This window comes from Penicillium expansum (genome assembly GCF_000769745.1).
Source record: "Penicillium expansum strain MD-8 chromosome Unknown contig68, whole genome shotgun sequence".
Classification (NCBI taxonomy): Eukaryota; Fungi; Ascomycota; class Eurotiomycetes; order Eurotiales; family Aspergillaceae; genus Penicillium; species Penicillium expansum.
Genome location: NW_015971391.1, coordinates 19,919 through 41,730, shown reverse-complemented (window position 1 = coordinate 41,730; position 21,812 = coordinate 19,919). Strand labels below are relative to the sequence as shown.

General features: G+C 48.5%; 6 protein-coding genes across 6 annotated transcripts; 4 read left to right on the top strand and 2 right to left on the bottom strand.

Annotated features, from left to right (window-relative positions):
* Positions 1–941: 941 nt before the first annotated feature.
* sidC (nonribosomal siderophore peptide synthase SidC) lies at positions 942–8,944 on the top strand (the record flags this gene model as incomplete). Its single annotated transcript, XM_016739795.1, has 2 exons — positions 942–1,367; positions 1,433–8,944. The coding sequence occupies 2 exons, from the start codon at positions 942–944 to the stop codon at positions 8,942–8,944; spliced, it is 7,938 nt and encodes a 2,645-aa protein (XP_016596618.1).
* Positions 8,945–9,662: 718 nt separating this feature from the next.
* Positions 9,663–10,420, top strand: PEX2_025190 (SNUT3/LISCH7 family protein; the record flags this gene model as incomplete). The annotated part of the gene is made up of 2 exons (XM_016739794.1): positions 9,663–9,969; positions 10,029–10,420. 2 exons carry the CDS (start codon positions 9,663–9,665, stop codon positions 10,418–10,420), a joined length of 699 nt encoding a protein of 232 aa, XP_016596617.1.
* Positions 10,421–10,831: 411 nt separating this feature from the next.
* Positions 10,832–15,061, top strand: cwh41 (mannosyl-oligosaccharide glucosidase; the record flags this gene model as incomplete). The annotated part of the gene is made up of 6 exons (XM_016739793.1): positions 10,832–10,871; positions 10,945–12,127; positions 12,428–12,657; positions 12,718–13,780; positions 13,842–14,757; positions 14,813–15,061. 6 exons carry the CDS (start codon positions 10,832–10,834, stop codon positions 15,059–15,061), a joined length of 3,681 nt encoding a protein of 1,226 aa, XP_016596616.1.
* A 119-nt stretch (positions 15,062–15,180) lies between these two features.
* PEX2_025170 (MMtag domain-containing protein) lies at positions 15,181–16,001 on the bottom strand (the record flags this gene model as incomplete). The annotated part of the gene is made up of 3 exons (XM_016739792.1): positions 15,181–15,560; positions 15,610–15,896; positions 15,961–16,001. 3 exons carry the CDS (start codon positions 15,999–16,001, stop codon positions 15,181–15,183), a joined length of 708 nt encoding a protein of 235 aa, XP_016596615.1.
* Positions 16,002–16,349: 348 nt separating this feature from the next.
* Positions 16,350–18,744, top strand: PEX2_025160 (uncharacterized protein; the record flags this gene model as incomplete). Its single annotated transcript, XM_016739791.1, has 4 exons — positions 16,350–16,463; positions 16,701–18,000; positions 18,056–18,171; positions 18,217–18,744. The coding sequence occupies 4 exons, from the start codon at positions 16,350–16,352 to the stop codon at positions 18,742–18,744; spliced, it is 2,058 nt and encodes a 685-aa protein (XP_016596614.1).
* A 978-nt stretch (positions 18,745–19,722) lies between these two features.
* Positions 19,723–20,592, bottom strand: PEX2_025150 (uncharacterized protein; the record flags this gene model as incomplete). Its single annotated transcript, XM_016739790.1, has 2 exons — positions 19,723–20,306; positions 20,379–20,592. The coding sequence occupies 2 exons, from the start codon at positions 20,590–20,592 to the stop codon at positions 19,723–19,725; spliced, it is 798 nt and encodes a 265-aa protein (XP_016596613.1).
* Between the last annotated feature and the right edge of the window lie 1,220 nt (positions 20,593–21,812).

The window sequence follows — 21,812 nt, the reverse complement described above, 5'->3', positions numbered from 1 at the left end:
ATTGTGCCGTCCGTTACATGACTTTACATCTCTATTGTGTGGATTCAATTAGCCCCAGGGCATGACTCAAACTAGGCAACTTTATCACCTTTCAGCTGCGTCTATTGACCATTCCGTGATGCGACTCCACGGTAAACCGCTGGCTATGTTGTTTGTATATGATGTGAGTATAATCAAAATTATAATCACCATCATATCATGTCTGTTACTCTGATGTGGGTCAAATTCTTGCTGCTAGGATTGATTTCCATCAGTATTTTCGACAAGTGCTAGTTCAGATACAGCTAGGGAGATGTCACCTTACCAATGCATTAGCGGCACTAGGTAGTTGGTTAAAATGAAGTCTCCATATTGGCCCCCCTGTAAACCTAGATCAAATATCACTTCCGAGGCTCCAGCTCTTGCTAGTACAACTTACTAGCCAGGCTCTACATAGTAGTGATACCCAGCTCGAAAAACAGCGTAGTTTGAGATTGACATGCATATTCCAACCTCCATACGGAGTAACTATGAGATACATGGTTGCTGGAGAATTTCGTTTTTTTTTTATTAAGAGTAAAAAGTCTATTCGCGTTTTGGTCTGCCAAGAATGTCTCAAATTCAAAAGGAATTACGGAGTACATACTTTCGAAATCCCGGGTGTCTAGGATTTCCACTTGATGATACAAGTTGTTTCAAGCGCTGGAGCGTTGTTTCCGGGTTCTGAGTTTTGAAAAATACAAGGGGTGGGGCTTTGTATTAGGGTTACGGCTGAGAAGGGTGGCTTGAACGTGACGGTACCAAACGGCATGTATTAACCGTTATAGAAGCATAGTACCGAGTACACATAGTAAGATTATAGATCGCATTTTTTTGGCTATAACTCTAGGACATTAAAGCAAGCTCACAGCTTCTTATAGCGACTCAAATTTTCCAAGTTTGACCTCCCCAACGAATCCAAGATGTCAACTCAAACCAAACCATGGAAGTACTCTCTGCAGCCGTCACCTCACTTGGACGGAACAAATATCCCAACTACTGCATTCCCATTGCAGACAGAGACGATTCAATCTTTGGGTCTTCAGAGTGCGCAGTTTGAAGTCGGTTGCTTGCAGGACTTGGAAGAACCAGATGGCCTCAGTCCTTTGATACTTGGATATGCCCGTTGGATTATGTCCGTGAGTGATCAAAGTCGTATCGCCTTTTGGATCATGGCAGAAGATGCAGAATCAACTGTGAAATACGCAATCGTGATAGCTCAGCGGACAGCTGAACATGAAGCTCTCACATGGGAGGTGTACGAGGCTACCCTCGAAGGAACAGATAACGTGGAATTCGGAATGCGCCTCGTAGAGGCCGCAGAGGTGGAGGTGGATCTGCCAACTTCGGTAAGAAAGAACAGGACAGTTTGCATGAAGGATCAATGGCTAACATCTCATGTCATATCTCATAGATTCGAGTACTATTGTGCATTGACTTGCAATCGTCGAATGGAAATCTTACCTATCGAGGAGAATTGGAGCAGGGAATAAATATATCAAGCTTTGATCTGTTGAAATACTATATGCAACAACCAGAGGGCAAATATTCCAGTGCCACCTTTTGGAGAAAGGAGCTGGCGGAGTTTGTCGGCTGTTCCGAGAGAAGCTTTCCCACGATATCCTGTGACCGTTTGATCGCCTCTACTGGTAACACTCCAGTGCTCACCCAAACTCTCACTATGGGTGTGTCGTGGGATCAGTTGGAGACCCTGGCACAAGAATTCCATCTGAAATCACCCGTCTCGGTGGTTCGTGCCGCGTTTGCATGTATACTGGCTGAATATCTCGAGTCGGACAGGGTCATCCTAGGAGACCGGCCATCGGCAAATCCTAAAGATAGCGGCTCTGTAGCCCTGGTCCCAGTCCTACTTTCCGATGATGATACTGCGAATAACTTGTTCTGTCGAGTCGATGGTTTCACCGCAAGAGCAGCCACATTCCCAAACCTACCTCTAGAAGAACTTCGTGAAATTCTCCGGGTTCCTTCAGGTGGCACCCCATACAATGCGCTCTTTACCCATCATTTTGATACGTTATCCTGTGAAAATTTGGAGACAACATCGCATGAGACACTCATGCCATGCCTCGGTGCTCCCATGCATCTCAACTTCCAACGTTCAGAGCAGGGCGTGCTCATCTGTACACTCTCTGTCAGAGGTGATTTGATGGATGCACCCCACTTGGAGTTAGTTCTACAGCAAATCAATGCCCTCACTGCTGTTATTTCCTCCGAGCATGCTCAATCAATTCGAGATCTCACACAATCCTTTCCCAACAACCTGCTCTCAGTCCATTCACCGTCAGCTAGTGACCAACTTCAACAAGCCCCCTTGCTATCCCCTGCACATTGGGTCGATCATTGGGCATCCATAAATCCCGCATGGAGTGCCCTAGAGATTATCGAGAAAATCAGCGAGGATGAGACTGTTTCCCAGACATGGACGTACGACGAATTATCCCAAACCTCTAACCAGCTTTGCGCATGGCTGAAAGCTCATGGATGGCGCAATCAATCCATAGCTGTCTGTCTTAGCCGCTCTTTCATGGCTTACGCACTTGTTCTGGCTATTTGGAAAAGCGGAAATTGCTATGTGCCTGTGGCAGAAGATCTCCCGGAGGCGCGCCAGATCTTCCTTCTAGCAGACAGTGGTGCTATGGCATTTTTCACGGACAAGAGTGTCGCCAAGACAATTGTTCCCCCTGATAATTGCCTAGTGATTGATATTGAAGACCCCGAGCTTCTCGAAGATACCTGGGTAATCGAGCCAGCCACTGAATTCGATCCCAAACCAACTGATGACTGTTATCTTCTCTACACCTCTGGGTCAACGGGGACGCCCAAAGGCGTGCTAGTCAGTCGAGGAAATCTCTCTGCCTTTACCGAAGCGCAGTCAGAATATATCTGTCGTGATGTGCCAGATACCCTGAAATTGAAAGGCACAGGAAGTTATCTTGCGCATGCTAGTCGGGCCTTCGATGTACACATCTGTGAGATGGTGCTGGGCTGGCGGCATGGTCTTCGTCTGGTAACAGGTCCTCGGACCATGCTTCTGGACAATTTGTACCTGGTTCTCAGTCGACTGAGGATCAGTCATGCCGGTTTCGTGCCTTCGCTCCTCGAGCATGCCGGTATTAGCGCTGAGCAGGTACCGGATCTGCGATATCTTGGCGTTGGAGGGGAGAAGATCTCAGAGACAATTATCGAGCGCTTTGTGGGCAAACCATCCATTGCGCTCGTGAACGCATACGGCCCGACTGAGGTGACAATTGGAATGACAAGCCACACAGTAACGCCTCGGTCTACTGTGCGCAACATTGGTACGGCTGTCGGTAACATCACAATCCACGTTTTGGAGCCCGATAGCACGAGATATGTCAAGCGAGGCCAAGCAGGAGAGCTCTGCGTGACAGGTGATTTGGTCGCCAATGGGTACCATCGCAGACCCGATGCAGGCGGCTTCACTGATTTGAATGGGCAACAAATGTACCGCACTGGAGATATTGTGCGCTTGATGGCCAACAACTGCGTTGAGTACCTGGGCCGGCGAGATAGCCAGGCTAAGATTCGTGGTCAACGTCTCGAGCTTGAAGAAGTTTCAGTCGCGGTCCGTCGATGTGCAGACTTTCCCGTCAATGTCACCTCAATAGTGACGCCCTCTCCAATCACCAAACGCCCTCAATTAGTCTCCTTCATCAGTCCTTCCAGCAACCGACCAGAAGATACTGGAACACAAACCACTTTCCTAAAGGACAAATACCAAACATGGGTGCCAAAGATCCTGGCGCGCTGCCGTATCGAACTACCTGCGTACATGGTACCCAGTATCTTGCTCACCGTCAGTTCAATTCCTATTCAGATCTCAGGAAAAGCAGACAATCGCCGTCTTGTGGCCTTATATGAGAGTATCCCTATGTCAGACTTGCTCTTGGAGTCCGGAGAGATTGCCATTCAGCTTCCTCAGACGGCCATGGAGCCAGATACCACACCTTTGACAATAGAGGAGGAGGAGGTCCGTGATATACTCTGCTCTCAACTGCAGATTGAGCAAAGCAGTATCACCAGAGCCACCAACATATTTCAGCTGGGAATCGATAGCCTCGCTTCTCTCGGTGTGGCTGCCAAGATGCGCAAGGCAGGCTATGTTTGTGCGGCGAGCGATGTTCTTTCCAACCCTACAATTGTACGGCTTGCATGTTTGCCACGGACTCACAAATCCGGCGAAGGGCCAAGAAGGGACTTATTCTCGGACGAATCAGATGAAGCTTCACGGAAAATGAAAGAACTCGACCAAGTGTTCCGAATGTCCCAGAAACAATTCGCGGGCTCCTGTATTTCTGTGATTCGGCCATGTCTACCTCTTCAAGAGAGCCTTGTCTCCAATTCCGTGGGTAGCCCAGTCCCGTTGTACGTTAATCACATCATGTGCCGTCTGGGACCAGACATCACGCTTCCTGCGCTGAAAATGGCCTTTGAAGATTTAATACAAGAGAGTGAGATTTTGCGCACCTGCTTCCATGTTGCAGATGACAGAATAGTCCAGGTTGTTTTGAAACCTCGTGCTGTTAGCCTTCCATGGACCGAGGTCCCCGTGTCGGATGAAGGCACCGCTCGTGATCTGTTCAATAGCGTTCAAACTGGGATTGCATCGAACCTCGTCCGCCAAATCGAGACCAAGCCCCCACTACATCTTCTTGCAGCCACTTCAGCAACCAAGGAAGGATCGGGGTGGTTGATGCTATCCATTCATCATTCCATCTTTGATGGTGCCAGTATGGATGTCTTCCTCGGCCGGCTTCACCGACACTACACTGGGGAGACAGCCATGACCCCGGTCGATCTCACTCCACTTTACCATTATTTTGCTACTAATGATGGGAAGCAAGCTGAGCAATTCTGGACTCAATATCTTGCTGATTGCCTGCCAGGTATCGTCACCAGCCATGAAGGAACCGATAGTTCGTATGAAATTGTCACGAAGAAGTTGTCTTTCACATTATCCAAAATCTCCAAATTCGCCTCCGACAATTCCACCACCGCATCCATGGTTTTAGAAACAGCTTGGGCAATCACATTGGCAAAGCACTTGAACCAAAGGGACATTATCTATGGCCGAGTAATGAACGGCAGAGGAATCCCAGTAGGATCAGTGGAATCAATGCTAATCCCCCTCGTCACAACGATCCCTGGTCGGTTCCAGCTTCCTTCTGGTGAATCGAGGGTGGTTGACCAGATAAAGACGCACACCGAGGCTATCATTGGATCCCTACCATACCAACACACACCACTTCGCGATATCCAGCGGTACGCTAGTGCGTCCGGTCCACTTTTCAACTCGATGTTTTCATACCTTGCATCTGGTCCTCGATCCTCGGCGGACAATATGTTGTTGGAAATGGATAGTGCCATGTCAGTGGACTACCCCCTTGCACTAGAGATCAAAGCGGAGTCAGATCCCGACACAGTCACTTTGCGCTTGAGAATTGCCAGTGATCATTCCTCCTCCGACCAAGGCCATGCGTTGGTCGACGCAATTTCCACTCTTGTTGAAGACTTGCTCTCTGATGGAGATGTGATCGTTGATGCTGGAACAATCTCTCAACAACAGAGAAAACAGGAGCCCAAATGGGACGAAACGCAATGGAGCGAAAGTGAAATCACTATTCGCGGAGCTGTGGCCGAGATAACAGGTATTTCTGAGTTGCAGGTTTCGAAGAATGTGTCATTCTTTGCTTTAGGAATTGACTCTGTGATTTCAATTCATCTGGCTCGACGCTTACAGGAGAGTGGACTTAAAGTATCTTCCAGTGATATTCTGAGATATCCATCAATCGGTACTCTCCACAAGTCTTTGGATAACACCATTGCCGTTTCCGATGTACCGCTTGTTGATGAGACTACGCCTGATCAGGGCTTGAGTGTTGATCTGTTCGACGCACATGACTCAATTGTTGAAACTTATCACTGCATGCCTTTGCAAACAGCGATGATCGGCCAATGTTTGAGCTCTGAGGGTAAAGAATATGTTCATCATCATGCAGTTGAGCTTCCAAACGCAGTCGACTTCGAGAAAATGATCAGTGCCTGGCAAAATGTAGTAGAACAGGTCGATATCCTTCGTACCTCGTTTCACCGGCCCCATGCAAGTCGTGAATTCCATGCTGCAGTCCATCGATCTGCGGTAATACAGTGGTCACATGAAGATGTTGCATCCCTTCCTGTGGCTGTTGAGCAAATATCCCAGCGAGCCGCTTACCCGAACATCAAGAACTTTGACAGGCCCCCATGGAAGATCACTTTCCTCACTGAAGCTTCCCAGAAACTTATGGTCGTCACCATGCATCACTGTCTTTATGATGGATTTTCTCTTCCCATGCTCTTTGCTTGTGTGGAGAAATATTACCATGGCCATCAGAGCCATGTTGGCTCCTTCGCACCTGTAGCACGCAAGATTGCATCCACGCAAGAATCATCCGTCCGATTTTGGACTGATTCAGTAGCGGGATACCAATACCCACAGCTCCAGTCTCCTCCGGCCCCGACCTCCACTACCAGTGTCCAGTGGGCAGAGACCAAGCTTGAAAGCTCAGTAGCCACATTGCAACACCAATGCGGCTCACTCAATGTTACCTTGCAGACTGTGGCGCTGCTTGCATTTGGCAGATCATTGGCATTGCGTCTTGGTCAGCGAGATGTGGTTTTTGGCCACGTAGTATCAGGACGAGGATTTGATGTTGATCCTACGGCTTCGGTTATTGGCCCCCTGTTCAATACAGTTCCCTTCCGCTTGAAGCTTGATTCTTCTCAAAGCATCCGATCGGCCTTGCGAGATATTCAAATGTTTTGCATCGATTCCCAGCCTCACCACCATGCACCATTGAGTCTCATTCAGAAGAGATGGCGTCTGACAACTAACGGAGACAACTCTTCGTTATTCAATGCCATTTTCACGTTCAACAAATCCCAAGCTCCAACGCAAGATTCATTTTTCCAGCCCTACGAGTTTTCTCGCAAGCCGGATGTTCCCCACCACCCATTAAATGTGGAATTTGACCAGACTGAGAAATCTCTTGTGATCCGGGCAACCAGTCGTGATTTCCTGACCAACGACGAGCTGCACACTTGGTTGCATAATCTTGCCCGGGGCATTGAGGATATCGTTTTATCTGAAAACAAGCCTGTTCTCAATTTCCCTTCTGGCCTCAGCGATTTGCCCTTAGTTGCCACGGGTCCGCATCAAGATGAGGAGAAGCCTGTAGACACTCTTGTCCTAGGCCAAAATGTGCAAATACTTAGGAAAATCCTTTCAGACGTTACTCAAATATCGATGGAAACAATTCAAGAGGGCAACAGTATCTTCGCACTCGGAGTCGACTCAATCTTGGCACTGGACGTTAGCAGTCGTTGCCGCGAGGCTGGACTGATGGTCTCAGTGAGCGATATTCTTCAAGGACGGACAATTCGAGGCATCGCGATGCTCGTTGCTGGTAAGCCCACTCAACCCCGTGGCTCTCCAAAAATCGTCAAACCCGATAATTTCGTTGTCAAATCGGATCCAAAATTCAACGCATTGGATATTCTGGGTCTATCTGAAGATAACATTGAAGCGTACATGCCTTGCCTTAGCGGTCAGCTATTCTACATATCTGCGTGGCTCCAAAGCAAGCGACAACTGTGGGAGTTTACGTTTGCGTTCAACAGTCGCATTAAGCTTGATCCGGAACAAGTTCAAAACGCATGGCTGCAGCTACAAAGGAGACATGAAATCCTTCGCACATCGTTCGCAGCCGTCTCTTCAAACGAAGTCTTGCAGGTTGTACAGAAAGCGAGCAAAACCAGCGGAGAAGTTCAGGTGTACAATGAGCAATCTACTGGAGACTTGAATACTTTGGTTCAAGACCTGGTTCATCGTATTGCTCGTAACCCGTCTGATCTCTTCACACCTCCTGCCCGGCTACACCTAATTCAGCACCCTGACTCGGACGTTCTTATACTTACCTTGCATCATGCTTTGTATGACGCGTGGGCGATTACGATTCTTGTCAAGGAGCTAGAAGCCTTGTACCAGGGAGAGGATCTAGCACCCCCGTGCGAGTTCTCTTCTTTCATAACCAGCACTCTTCAAGCAGCAAACTCCGAGTCCGCACAAAGCTACTGGGAAGGAGTGCTCGAAATGGGCCAACGAACTATTCTCGGACCAGGTTCTGCTAGTCATGAGAGCAATCTCCACATTCGATCCTCTGAGCGCATCTTCTCTCGCAAGCTCCGCGAAATCCAAGTTCAATGCCGGAGACTTGAAGTTTCTGCGCCGTCTTTGATGCTGCTGGCAGTGGGTCGCAGCCTTGCGCGTACGGCAGGCATTTCTCATCCAACATTTGGTCTTTTCCAATCCGGGCGCTCAAGCGAGTATCCGAGAATCCAAGATATGGCAGGCCCTACCGTTAACATGCTACCACTCGTGGTCCCGGATGCTCTGACGTCCCCAACTCCACAGGCTCTGGTCGCCATGCAGCATGATTTGGTACAGCGAAATCTCCATGATCAGACTGATCTTCGAACTCTCTGCGAGAAGATGAAAGCATTTGGTAATGAGCTACAGTTCAACGTCATTGTCAACATTGTTTGGGGTCAACTCAATGGTTCTGCTGCTGAACAAGACAACGACTCCATTTTCACTCCTTTCCCCCTCAACTCTCCAATTGATTCTGAGTTTGAAGAACCACCGGTTGGAAAGACCTCTGTTGATCATTTTGACTGGAAATGTCTACCCGGCGTTGGTGCTATCTATTTGGAGGTGAGCTCTAACGAGCGAGATGATGCGCTGTTGTGGAAAGTTGAGTATACATCGGATTTGATCTCAGACGATCAGGCTGAGCTGTTTTTGAACACTCTGGAAAAAGAGATGGATAATATTGGAGAAGCTTGAGTCGGACAATCTTCTTGTTTTTCAAACTCGTTATCTGCTACCTGTTGATGGCTCTCGCCTTGTTCCGAAGGCCCTGTTCGAACCCGAATATTTAAAATTGGTAGAGAAAGAATAGATATGCATACTTCACCTTGCCTTTGAAGATAAATTCGGAGATTGTGGGCCGTAGAATGCAGCTTCAGCTCTCGGAGCTCCAATCATAATTTAATGATGATCGTCAGATCTGTCCATCTGGTGGACAGCCTGGGAAAATCCAGGATGAATATATCCAGGTTTTGGCCAGGTTTCCTTGTGTTTATTCAAAGCTATGATATTTCATTTGTCAAATGTTGCATCAAATTATCAATCACACTTGTCAAAGCAGTGTTATCAAAAATGAATAAAGGCTGTGAAGTTTGTGTTTATCGGTCAAATTGTAGGGCTATAGATCGGCCATCGGCCATCGGTCATTTGCCATATCACAAAGTGCGCAACTGGTCTCTTCCCGCAGCCGGAATAAACTTCTCTTTGGTCCTGAGATATTCAGGTCGATACCCATTGCGACAACTTGATACCCTCTACATCTCTATCCCTACGAGCATTCGATTTTCTACCCCTTAATCCCATCATAATTGCTCAAGCTCTTGATATTTGAGCAAGGCCATCCACATCTACCCCCAGCAGCAATAAACACCCACGCCATACGGGGCAACGCCCAGACCAGACCAGACCTTTTACAATGGCAGAGCCACCTGCAAAGCGTGCTCGCCGAGTCGACAGCTCAGCTATGTGGGATTCGAATGATAAACGGCCTCGTGCACCAGAGCAAGAGTCAGACCGCGAGCGCAGACGTTCACCAGCTCCACGAGATGACCGACGCGACGGCCGGTATCGCTCTCGCTCGCGAGAACGCAAGGATGGAAGGCGAGAACGGAGCTGGTCTCGAGATCGCCGCGACCGGGACCGACGAGACGGAGACAGAGATACACGTGGGGCCCAGGACCGAAAGAGAAGCACCAGTCGGGAGCGCAACCAGGATAGACGAGGTTGGTGAAATATCTACCTTGTTGGATTATTTTTTGCCTTGCTAATATATGAATGTCAGGCAATGCACCCAAAAGCGTTAAATTCCGCGAAAACTCGCGCTCCCGATCTCCGCATCGCAATGGCACAAAAGCCCGGTCACCCCCTCGAGGCCCCAAGAGTGACCGCAAAGATCCTAGATCGCGAGATGATGGGCGGAAGGCAACTGGCGCACAACCAGGACCGGATCGTCATGAGGATGAGATGGACGTAGATTTCAACGAAGATGCGGACGAGGACGAAATGGAAGCACAAATGCGAAAGGCCATGGGTTTCAGCAGGTTCCGAACTACAAAGAACACCAAAATTCCCGGAAACAACATCTATGGTGTGCGGAAGGAGAAGAAGATCGAGTACCGACAGTACATGAACCGCCAGGGCGGTTTCAACCGGCCTCTCAGTCCTTCGCGATGAATCGTCACATCCTTACTATTCCTACGATCTCATACTTTTTTTGTATTCAAAAACACTGGACATTTTTCTGCCTTCATTTGACACGATATGCATTTGCGGAGTATTGTTTTGTTGGATTGAATTTTACCTTCCCATTCAATGGCCCGCCCAAGCCTTGGTGGATTTACCACCATTTAGTTCAAATATTAGTGAATCAAAAAAATATTTGAATGATTCATATTCAAGCCTGTAGAAAAACCGGTCATGGTGGACTTGATTGCGGATGCGACATATGACTGGACATACTAGATCTCCAGTGACGTAGGCGTCTCTGTATATAAGCACACCTGCGGTCAAAACTTGTCAGTTACAACTCCCTACACAGTGGCTTCATTGCGATCATTAGCGCCCAAGATAACGCCAAAATTCAAGATGTCGGCGACAGGAGACCGGCGTGAGATTGTCATTGTTGGTAAGAATATATCGTTTGCGACTTTGGTACCCCGCGCGCTATATTCGGAACTCGCTGACCGAAATACTCACAGGTGGTGGCATTATTGGATGCTGCTCTGCATACTACCTTACCAGACACCCATCCTACGACCCTGCCCGCCACAAAATCACACTCATTGAGGCCTCTGAAATCGCCGGCGGGGCATCGGGAAAAGCGGGTGGTATGCTAGCGCAATGGGCTTTTCCGAGCAATCTCGTCGGTCTCAGCTACAAGCTGCATGCCGAACTTGCAAAAGAGCACGATGGTATCAACCGATGGGGATACAGAGAGGTCAATTGTGGCCAACTCGTCGTGAGAGGCCGCGCACTTGCCGAGAACACTGCAGGGAAAACCGGGGATGGAAGTACGGAATCCCTCCAGAAACGCAGCGCAGCGGCTATGTCTAAGCTGAGGTCTGCCAAAATTCCCGAGGACTTGGATTGGATTGAGCCAGAGCTTCTGCGGGCTTATGAAAGTATGAGTGGACCGGGCGAAACCGCTCAAGTGCACCCATATCTCTTTACTACGTCCATTGCGAAGCTCGCCCAGGAGAAGGGCGCAGATATCATTCTTGGGCAGGTTACAGATATCACTCGGTCCAAGAGCTCTGTCGAATCAGTGACATATACCAATAAAACATCTGGTGAAACACAAAGCATACCCGCTACCGATGTGCTCGTTGCTGCTGGTCCCTGGACGAACACTATCCTCCCGGAGGTCCCGATCTCAGCCATGCGGGCCCACAGCGTGGTGATCCAACCAAAGAAACCAGTCAGTGCATACTGCCTATTTACCAACATCGAAATACCGGCCGACTTCAACCCCGAAAAGAAGTCACGCCCGACTGTTGCTGCGCCAGAGATCTACGCGCGTCCTGATGCAACTGTCTATGCATGTGGCGATGGAGATAGAACGGTTCCACTACCAAAAACTACCGCAGACGTCGAGGTTGACCAGGAACGCTGCCAGGAAATCATAGACCATGTGGGTAGTATTTCTGACGAGCTGCGCGACGGAGAGGTTCGCACTCGCCAGGCTTGCTATCTTCCAAACTGTGATTCTGGTGCTGGGCCACTAGTTGGCTTGACTGATGTGAAGGGACTGTATATTGCAGCTGGCCATACTTGCTGGGGTATCCAGAATGCACCCGGTACAGGAAAGCTTATGAGTGAGATTGTATTTGATGGCAAGGCGAAGAGCGCGAACATTGGATCGTTGGACCCACGCGAGTTCATGTGAATACATACTTGATACCACATTGTCTATAACAATAAATATCACACCTTTTTCTATGATGTTGGATACATTTTTTAATGAGACATAGTATACTCATGGACCACCTATACAAATAGGTAGACGAGCACTAAAACGGAAAAGGAAAGGCGGGTGACGCCCGCGGGCATTATCCGGTACGCATTTTGAGACTAGTCTTAATTTGGTAGGCGGTAAGCGGAGGTACGTACATACACCTATAGCTTAATGCCGCGGAGAGGACAGCAGTCAATTGACTGAGGCTACATAATGCGTCACCTCAGAATTTCAGCGTTATTGACGTCGCTGCTTTGTGCAACTGGGATTGTTGCAAGCGAAGATCCCAATGATGTGTCCATCTTGATTCGAGAGGCCGGACGCGCCAGCAACGAGTCCCTGCTATGGGGTCCCTACAAGTCGAATCTCTACTTTGGAGTGCGTCCTCGCATTCCTAAGAGTCTCACGGCAGGATTGGTTTGGGGAAAGGTTGATGATTATGCCAATTCTCAACAAAGTGTGTGATTTGTGGTAGCCTAATTGCATTGGTGAACTGTGAAGCTAACATCCACCGAAGACTTTAGACACACGTGCGAACAAAATGAAGGAATGGCTGGGTATGGCTGGGACGAGTACGATATCAGGAAGGGTGGGCGCGAAACAATTCATGATGCTGGGAACAGCTTGGACTTGACAATCGATTTCATCAAAGTCCCCGGCGGCCAGCACGGAGGAAGCTGGGGATTCCGAGTCAAAGGCACACCTAGAGAGGGCGCAGATCCCGACCAGCCCATCTCTATGATATTCTATTCTACTCTCGAGGGTTTCGGCCACTTGGGAGCCGATCCTTCATCCTCTGAGTCCACCGGTGTGGAAGGTAATGTCAAACTCGAAGGATACTCCACAGAACTTGGTGATTTTACTATCGATGTCACCACTGGACCGGAAACCAACTCGCATCCTCGCTACAATCATCCAAGTTCCACGGACAAGCCATTAGATCGCAGCATTGTAGCTAGTGTGGCCTTCCCAGAGGAGCAACTTTGGCAAGCAAAGGGAATCTTCTTCACTCAATTGAAGGCGGCGGTTGATGAGGCCCTTGAAGAGTATGGGAAAGAGAACGTTCCGCCCCCAGCCCAGCTGTTTACTATCAAGCACAAACCTGGCCAGGGCAATGCTCATCTTGTGCAGAAGGTTTTCACCGGTGCATTCGAGTTTGATGTCCTGTTCTCCTCCGGCTCCGCTCCCGAACCATTGACTTCGGAAACCCTCACTAAGGAAATTGATGATGCTTCGGCTTCCTTTTCTGAAACTTTTGACCAGCTTCTCCCGCCACAGGCGCCTTTTAACTCGCCAAAGTACTCGAGCTTCTCCAAGGCGATGTTGTCTAATCTCATTGGTGGCATTGGGTTCTTCCACGGTGATGATGTTGTGGATCGGTCTGCGAACCCAGCGTATGAAGAGGAGAATGAGGGCTTCTGGGAAGAGACCGCCGAGGCCAGGGCTGCCGTGCAGCCTGTTATCGAAGGCCCGAAGGAGCTTTTCACTTGCGTTCCATCCCGGCCGTTCTTCCCTAGAGGGTTCCTTTGGGATGAAGGTTTCCATTTGATGCCCGTGATCGAATATGATACTGATCTTGCGTATGTTCAAACTTACTTTGGTTTCATTTGCTGATTTTAGTTGATATACTGACTTTTACAGGCTCGAGATTATAAAGAGCTGGTTCCACTTGATGGACGAGGATGGGTGGATTGCCCGTGAACAAATTCTCGGCCAAGAAGCACGCAGCAAGGTTCCCCAGGAGTTTACGGTCCAATATCCCCATTACGCAAACCCGCCTACTCTGTTCATGGCCTTGGAGGCATTCATGGACAAAGTCAAGGATAGCAGCAACAAGAGCACCGAGTCCGGATCCCTGGACAACCAAGATGCGACCGCGAGCCTGCGCTCTGCCACTGTCCGACACCCGGAACTGTCTGAAGCGTATCTTCGCTCATTCTACCCGCTCCTAAAGAAGCACTACAACTGGTACAGAAACACCCAGCGCGGTGATATCAAGTCGTATGACCGTGAAGCATTCTCGACCAAGGAAGGTTACCGCTGGCGCGGACGTTCCGTGCAGCATATCCTCACTTCTGGCATCGACGACTACCCCAGAGCTCAGCCGCCGCACCCCGGTGAGCTGCATGTTGATTTGATCAGTTGGATGGGAATGATGACTCGCGCTATGCGTCGCATTGCCGAGAACCTCGGCGAGGAAGAAGATGCCGAGGAATTCGCCTACTACGAGACCGCTATCACTCGTAACATTGATGATTTGCATTGGGACGAGAAGGAGCAGACCTTCTGTGATGCGACTATCGATGAATATGAAGAGAGCGTCCACGTCTGTCACAAGGGTTACATCTCTATCTTCCCCTTCCTGACTGGTATGCTTGGTCCTGACAGCCCACGCCTCAAGGCTGTGTTGGACTTGATCGGTGATCCCGAGGAGCTGTGGAGTGACTATGGTATCCGTAGTTTGAGCAAGAAGGATAAGTTCTACGAGACCGATGAGAACTATTGGAGAAGCCCTGTCTGGATTAACATCAACTACTTGGTGTTGAAAAATCTCTATGTAAGTGCTTCCATATTTTGATTTGTTGGGGCGAAATCTAACGGAACCTTCACAGAACATTGCAACGGTTTCTGGTCCTCAACAGGAACAGGCGCGGGAGATGTACACCGACTTGCGGAAGAATTTAGTCGAGAATGTCTTCCGCGAGTGGAAGAAGACTGGGTTCGCTTGGGAACAGTACAACCCTGATTCGGGTAATGGCCAGCGGACACAGCACTTTACCGGCTGGACCAGTATGGTGGTGAACATGATGTCCATGCCTGATTTGGCCGGATACGAAAAGACCACTCATGACGAGTTGTAAGCTATTGGCCCTCGATGTGAAAAAGTTCGTCACGTAAATTAGATAGTGGTCATTCTGATAGTGGTACGCAATCATTTATCGGACATTTGAGTCGATTCCTCCAACGCCAAGCTAATGTATCAATTTATATCCCGGGTTTGTAGCTCAATGGCGGCGATCATGGTCATCTCGGTCTCGTCTGCGTTCGGGGTGTCGCCGGCGTTCAGCCGGCGAGTAGCTGCGCTCCATCCGTCGTCGTTTCTGGTGTTCCTCGTCTTTGCGATTGGGTCTACTCCTAGAACGAGAGACTGAGCGTCGTCTGTAGTGATCTCGACCACGAGATCGTGAGCGGGATCTGTGACGATGGCTGCGGTGATGGCGCTCTCGATCGTCATGGTGCCTGCGATGCCTCCGGTCCTTGTCACGTGTAGAATCGTCGCCTCGGTCATGTCGTCTTTCCCGTCGCGGGCTTCGGGTTCGCTCGCGTCTATGTCGGTGACTCGAGCGGTGGTCTTTTTCCCTTGTTCCAGCATCTGGCATCTCTTCTTCTTTTGGCAATATGTTCGTACTATTGGGACCTCCTAGAGGAACCATATTGGCGTTTTCAGATGCTTTCGGGGGCACCGGGAGGCCCAGAGCCAAAGCCATTGCTTCCTCCTCGGCCTCCTTGACACGTTGAAGTTCCTCTCTCTCTTTGCGGATTCGTTCTTCCTCATCTTCGTCCCCCTTGGCATACCAGTTGAGATCACGATTTTGTTGCCATCTGCCGACTGGCGCCATCACCGAGTGGCCTAGGTAGTTCTCTCGGTAGGCGGAACTTTGGACGTCGGACCATTTGAACTCATTGCGGCCGCCGCTGAGACCAAAAATTAGCGAACTTGGACATATGTAAAATGATGATGACCAGCAAATCAACTTACCGGCTGCCTTCTTTGCGTACACCAGCAACCAAATCCATCATTCAAGAGAGCTGTATTGAAAGAAAACCTATGTTGTAGGAAGAAGGAAGGCTAAGACCTCGAAGCTGTAGGTATGTACGTACTCAACGGGTGGTCCGTGCGTAGGCGGTCAGTCATTCCATCATCGAACGATTGCACCTCCCCGCAGCCATGGAGGTGATTTCGACCAGCTTGACCATGATCTGTTTACAAAGTTCCCACCCTTCTGTCTCTTGTGGTCTGGACTTCCCACTCTTGGAAATGACAGATCAGGCTTTTTCTCTTACTATTCACGACTCTCTCTGCTCAGACCCAAGAAAGTCTTCTTCTCTGCGCTCCCCCATTAGAAACAAGCACCCCTACCTACAGCAATGTCTTCTCCTCCTCCTCTCGCTAAGGAGACTGGCCCTTCGGACGCTGAGAGAAAATATCCACGATATCGGCCCCAGGTACACAGCTTGAATGTTGAAACAGAAGAGGAGCGGGTATGTTTGTCTTCAGGTTACCTCACGTGAGAACTATGAACTGACTTGCGCTAGTTTCCTAGGTGGCTATTTACATTTATACTGCCTATATTCACTATGGCTAATTATCCTTGAGCTATAGTGATGTTTCTAGGCCAACTGTATCTGCTTGGAGGTGCAACTTGGTGAGTACCTGCTGACCCAGTTGCCGTTTCGACTGTATAATTTCTCCTCAGTTCTGACCTTGATTTTTGAAAGGCGGCCCTCTCACAACGTCGGAATTTACTTTTTACGGCTCAGGTTGACAACATTTACGTATGGATTCCCAGTGGACCCCGCCAGCTCCTTGGCTCCCAACCTGAAATGATCATCCACCCGGTGATGAAGGAACCCAATGCGGCTGGATACATCGACCGTTCTAGGCCTCATACAATCAATCATATTATTGTGGATGATTTGGGAGTTGATGAGGTTTTACTGTTAGCGACAGACTCTGGAAACGTCACTGGCTACAATGTCGAGGCTATTTTCTCAGCAATCAACAGGAGTGCCAAATATGGAGGCAAACGACCATTTGATGCGCGTGAAGTAAAACCCTTCTTTGCTGAACATGTTCAATTAAGTGCCTGGGGCTTAGCCACCCACAAATTTGCTCGGTTGATTGCTGTGAGCTCGAATACAGGCCTTATCACAGTCTTTGCTTTTGCTTTGATGGATGTTGTGTCTGAGGGTGATGGTACGAGTCCCAATTCCTCTGTGACCTCAAACATGGGAGACTCTGATGTGTTGGAAAACACATGGGTATACATAGAGACCGCGCCGTCGATGGAGGAGCTGAAAAAGGACATGCCCCATCATCGAACGCGCAACCTGCGGCTCAGCTATAAGGGTCATTTTGACAATATCCCATGCGTGTCGTTTGCCAACTTTGAATTAGACCCCAACGGTCTGTGGATGACCAGCACGGACATCCTCAACCGAGTCTTTGTATGGAGAGTCTGGGACAGCCTAAGTCCTGTCAACACATCCAGTTATGATTGCCCACGGAGTGATCAAGAGCAAAGGGGATGGTTTGTCCTGCCTTTGCATCCTCGCAGAGTTCAGCAGCATCGATTGAAGTTTGATGCCTGTGGATGCGAACCAAAGCCAAGCACGATGAATGGTCGAATGATTTTTGACGTGTCACGTGCGGCCGATTATGTTGAGAACAGAACAATCATCGCTTCTGAGAAAGTCGCTGCTGAAGAACGTGCAACAATTTCGAGGCTATTTCTACCAGCTGATATTTTCACTCCTGGCGATGGTGTTAATACTGAAACTCGACCTCAACCATCAAGCTCACAGCATAATCACGAAGCCTCAGAAGCTCCTTCTCCTACAACCGCTCATGACACCATTGTTATCAGCACCGAATCTCCACAAGACTATGAGGTGGCTCCACCCCGTCAATCGATCCGCATGAGACGCGGTATTGCCAATTTGATTGAAGAAGAAAATGAGCAATGGGGCACGGATTGTGATGTCGACGTGGATATTTTGAGAAGCTTTGTACGCCATCGTAAGTGAGCAATGTGCTTCGATGTCTTGGATTAGTATACTAACCTCTTACTCAGCGTGCAACCCTCGCTTTTTCCCTATTCTTCACTTCTCCGGAGATAACATCACTTTAGATCCTTATCCATTGGACCATGGATTGCGGACGCTCTGTCGGTCTCCGCTTGAATCGATGGTAGGAGATACTATGTTCTCTTGTGATCGCTTAAACTTGGTCAAGTACCTCCCTGAACTTGGGATGGTTATTGCCGCCTCCCAGGCCGGTGGAGTTGCCATCATCACTCTTACATGGCAGGAGGAAATTGGCCACACATTCCGCCTAGACTGGCTTCTCCCTTTCCCCAACCAGGACGGGGACGATGGAGGTCCACCACAACCTTTTATGGGTATTGCTGCAAGCCCCATGCCTGGATTTGAGATACCGCCGGATGTCCCTTGTATTCCTCGGGATGTCAACCCCAAAGATCGGTTGAGTTTCAATCACCGTCTGCTCAACCCAGATAAAGATGAGCATTCTGCCACAAACCTGCCCGAATTCGGGGCTTCCAGTCCCTCTGTCCCAGATCTTAACCCTAGCCCCGAAGATCCGAACCTCACAATTCCTGAAACCCATGCCTATGCCTCTGATATCTACCAACCTCATGAGACCTGGCATGGTTACCACCCTTCTCGACATTACAGGTTGATTTTGCTATTCTGTGATCTCACGGTCATGAGCTATGAATTCTGGCATGACTGGAGAGGTTAATGGCAATCACCGAATCAGGTTGCGCTTCTTGAATCATGGGTGCAAGAGGCATGTTCATCCAGACCAACAGATCCACCCGTGCTAGTATCTAATTGTAAAAATGCATCTCAAAATCAACTTAATCGAGCAATACAAAAATATCTGAGTCAATACTCTATATTTAATTCAATATCCGTAGTGGAGAAAAAGTATGAATGAATATGTCATTGTTCAACCTGATTAATTCGTATTGCAGTGATTTGAGGCTGTGCCTGATTGGCTCTGCGCAAAATAAGCTTAAATGGGATGTTTAGTCACCTGAAACAAGGTTCCAAGGTTTCTTCAAAGGTTTTTCCAAGGTCCGCACTTCGATATCAACCTCAGAATCTTGGACGACGATATCCCCAACTCATCAAGCGCAGTCTTCGACCGCAGCCCAATTTACTATTCCTCAAAGCTATGTTCCAAAGTCCACCCTCGTAGCCTCGGGTATTGGAGCTCTATTTCACAACTTCGAGACAAGACAATGTATATTAAGTTCTTCTTCCATCTGGGCCAATTCTGTGCAAAGCTTGAGAATCTTCACTCTCCTCTTACCAAATGGTCGCGTCCAACTCTATTTCTTTTAGCAAAATTTCTTTTTTCCAACGATCATTACTCCTGGAGTTACCTTTCCAGTCCCTACTTCGTCTGGAAGAGAGACGTGCGGACGAATCATTGAACAACAAAAAGGTTCCAGGTGCATGATGCTCATTGACTTCGATACCTAGAGCCAATTTGTAGGCTACGACATTAGGCTATGACATGGAGCAGTTCAAATTACATTTGGGTGGTAATGTTTGATTCAATCTTGAAACTTATTTTGTTCGCCTTTTGACTGATCATACTCTAAGAGACCAAGTAGCCTGTCGCCTTTGAGGTTCGATCTGACGATGGAACTTTTATGGAGCACGGTTCGCAAGAGGCGGTGCGCCTCTTCCTCGGTTATATGGTCCATATTTACTGAATCTCCTCGAAGGCCCGAACAATGAACGACTTTCCCTGAATAACCACCTTCTCCCCTGGGATCCTCCATTTGCCCACACCTTCTCCCTCATAGCCGTTTTTCATCGAGGGTACGGCAGCTCCATCAGGGCCCACCACGTACTTCTCCTCCCACTTAGAACTCCACTCTTCTCTTCTCGCGCTGACTTCACTTCCTGACCTCTTCACGGACCATACTCCGCTCTCATCTTTCTGGCTAGAATGAGTCTGAGTCTGCTGGAACGCCAAATACGTTCCCCAGATGCGGCCGATAAAGATTTTGTTTATGGTCACCTCTCCTTCCTGCTCACCTAGAGCCAGGGGAGCATCATCGGACTCTAAAATCCAAGAAATGCCTTTCTTCGCTCCTTCGGGGCCCTCTCTGAAGGGTAGCTCCTGCCAGACCTCCTCAAAGGTCGTCATAGGCGCACCGGGAAGGTCGGCCCGAGGCATCTCCCCGCTTTCAAGATCTGTACCATCGGGACGGGGGCTAAAGTTACCAACATCCTTGATGCCGATCTCGTTCAGGGAGTCCAACTCGCGCGTAAAAGTAACTTTGACTGTTGAAACAATTATTGTCTATTCAGCCAAGAACTTAAATGACAATAATAGGAGAGTTCAGGGCAACGAACGTGGGATTTCCTTAGGATTTTCCTCGATTCTGGTACCGGCCATTGCCCAGTCGATGTCGCCGGATTTCTTGTCCATTCGCAAATCAACAAACCACTCTCCCACGGAAAGCACAATTGTGTCGGTTGTTTCCTCGGGGACTTCTGGGACCCATCGGAGCGAAATACGCGTTGCGAAACCGCATGATGAGCCTAGTTGAGCACCAGTGGCAGACATTGTGTGAAGGTCTCTACCTAGGTGATGTTTGGTGTTCACCAGTTCCTTTATAACGAAGATTCTAATCAAAAGTCGCCGTGGCAGGTTTCGGTGATCAAATACAATTGAAAATCGCAGATACCAAATTTGTCTTCCGATGTCCCTCCATACTCGTGCACCCCGCGTCGGCCCTAGCTTATGTAATACATCCGAATTGGGAAATTTGGAGCGATTCGAAGATTGATTCGTTATCGGGCGTTATCATCATTCACCCATAATATAATTATTAATACTAGTGACCATCTCCTCTAAAATTTTCGATATTACCTTACCTTCGGTCGAGTAGGACCTGTATTATAGCCTCTATATGACACGGCAAGTCTGGTCAAAAAAGAGATAGAGTCCTATTCAAATGAAATACTGAAGATGGAGAAAGGAAGAGAAAGAAGGAAGCACCAGAGAAAACTCTCAGAATATCTACTTAGTTAATTAGTTAATGTATTCGGTAAGCCAGTGACGTGGCTAATCCAATCTATTACATTTGTATACACTTTTCTCCCCCAACGCGATGAAATTAATGAACCCAACTAGTTAGTCTATCTAGACTTGTCTCTCTTCTATGCCCTAATAGCCTATAGGGAGTCCCAGGGTTCGAAGACGAATAATGAGCTTTAAAATAACCCTATAGGGGGAGAAATGTATTAAACTATTCATTTACTCATTTCTATAGCTTTTATGGTTTTGCGTGTGTTGTACATCCCTCGATCTTCCACATCTGAGACACAGGGTTTGAACGTCCATTCCTTAAGATTTTATCTCTCTTTCGTCCCCCAATTTTGCATTTTTTTTATCTCCCCACACAGTTCTAATTACTGTTTCCGCATACAAACTCGCAGTGAAAAGCGAAAGGTCACTCGCTAAGCCTGGTGACAACTTTAGACCGGCCGATGATATCCTTATCCACCAATAGAGAGCTTAACATTCTAGAAATCACATAGGCTCCACTTATCTACCAGCACAATACAAGAGTCCTACTTGAGAAGGAGCCGACTCGCTCCATCCTACGCACTTTGTTGCCTTTCCCAATTCCGGGTGACCTCGGCAATGCATTTGGCAAGTTTTCTGAACCCTTGTGATGCAAATCGTCGACAGTGGGTCCGGATACAGGATTGAATCACCTCGGATGAATGTTCGGTCTAACAAAAGTCGAATTTTGTTAAACAATGTCCAAATCCGACTAC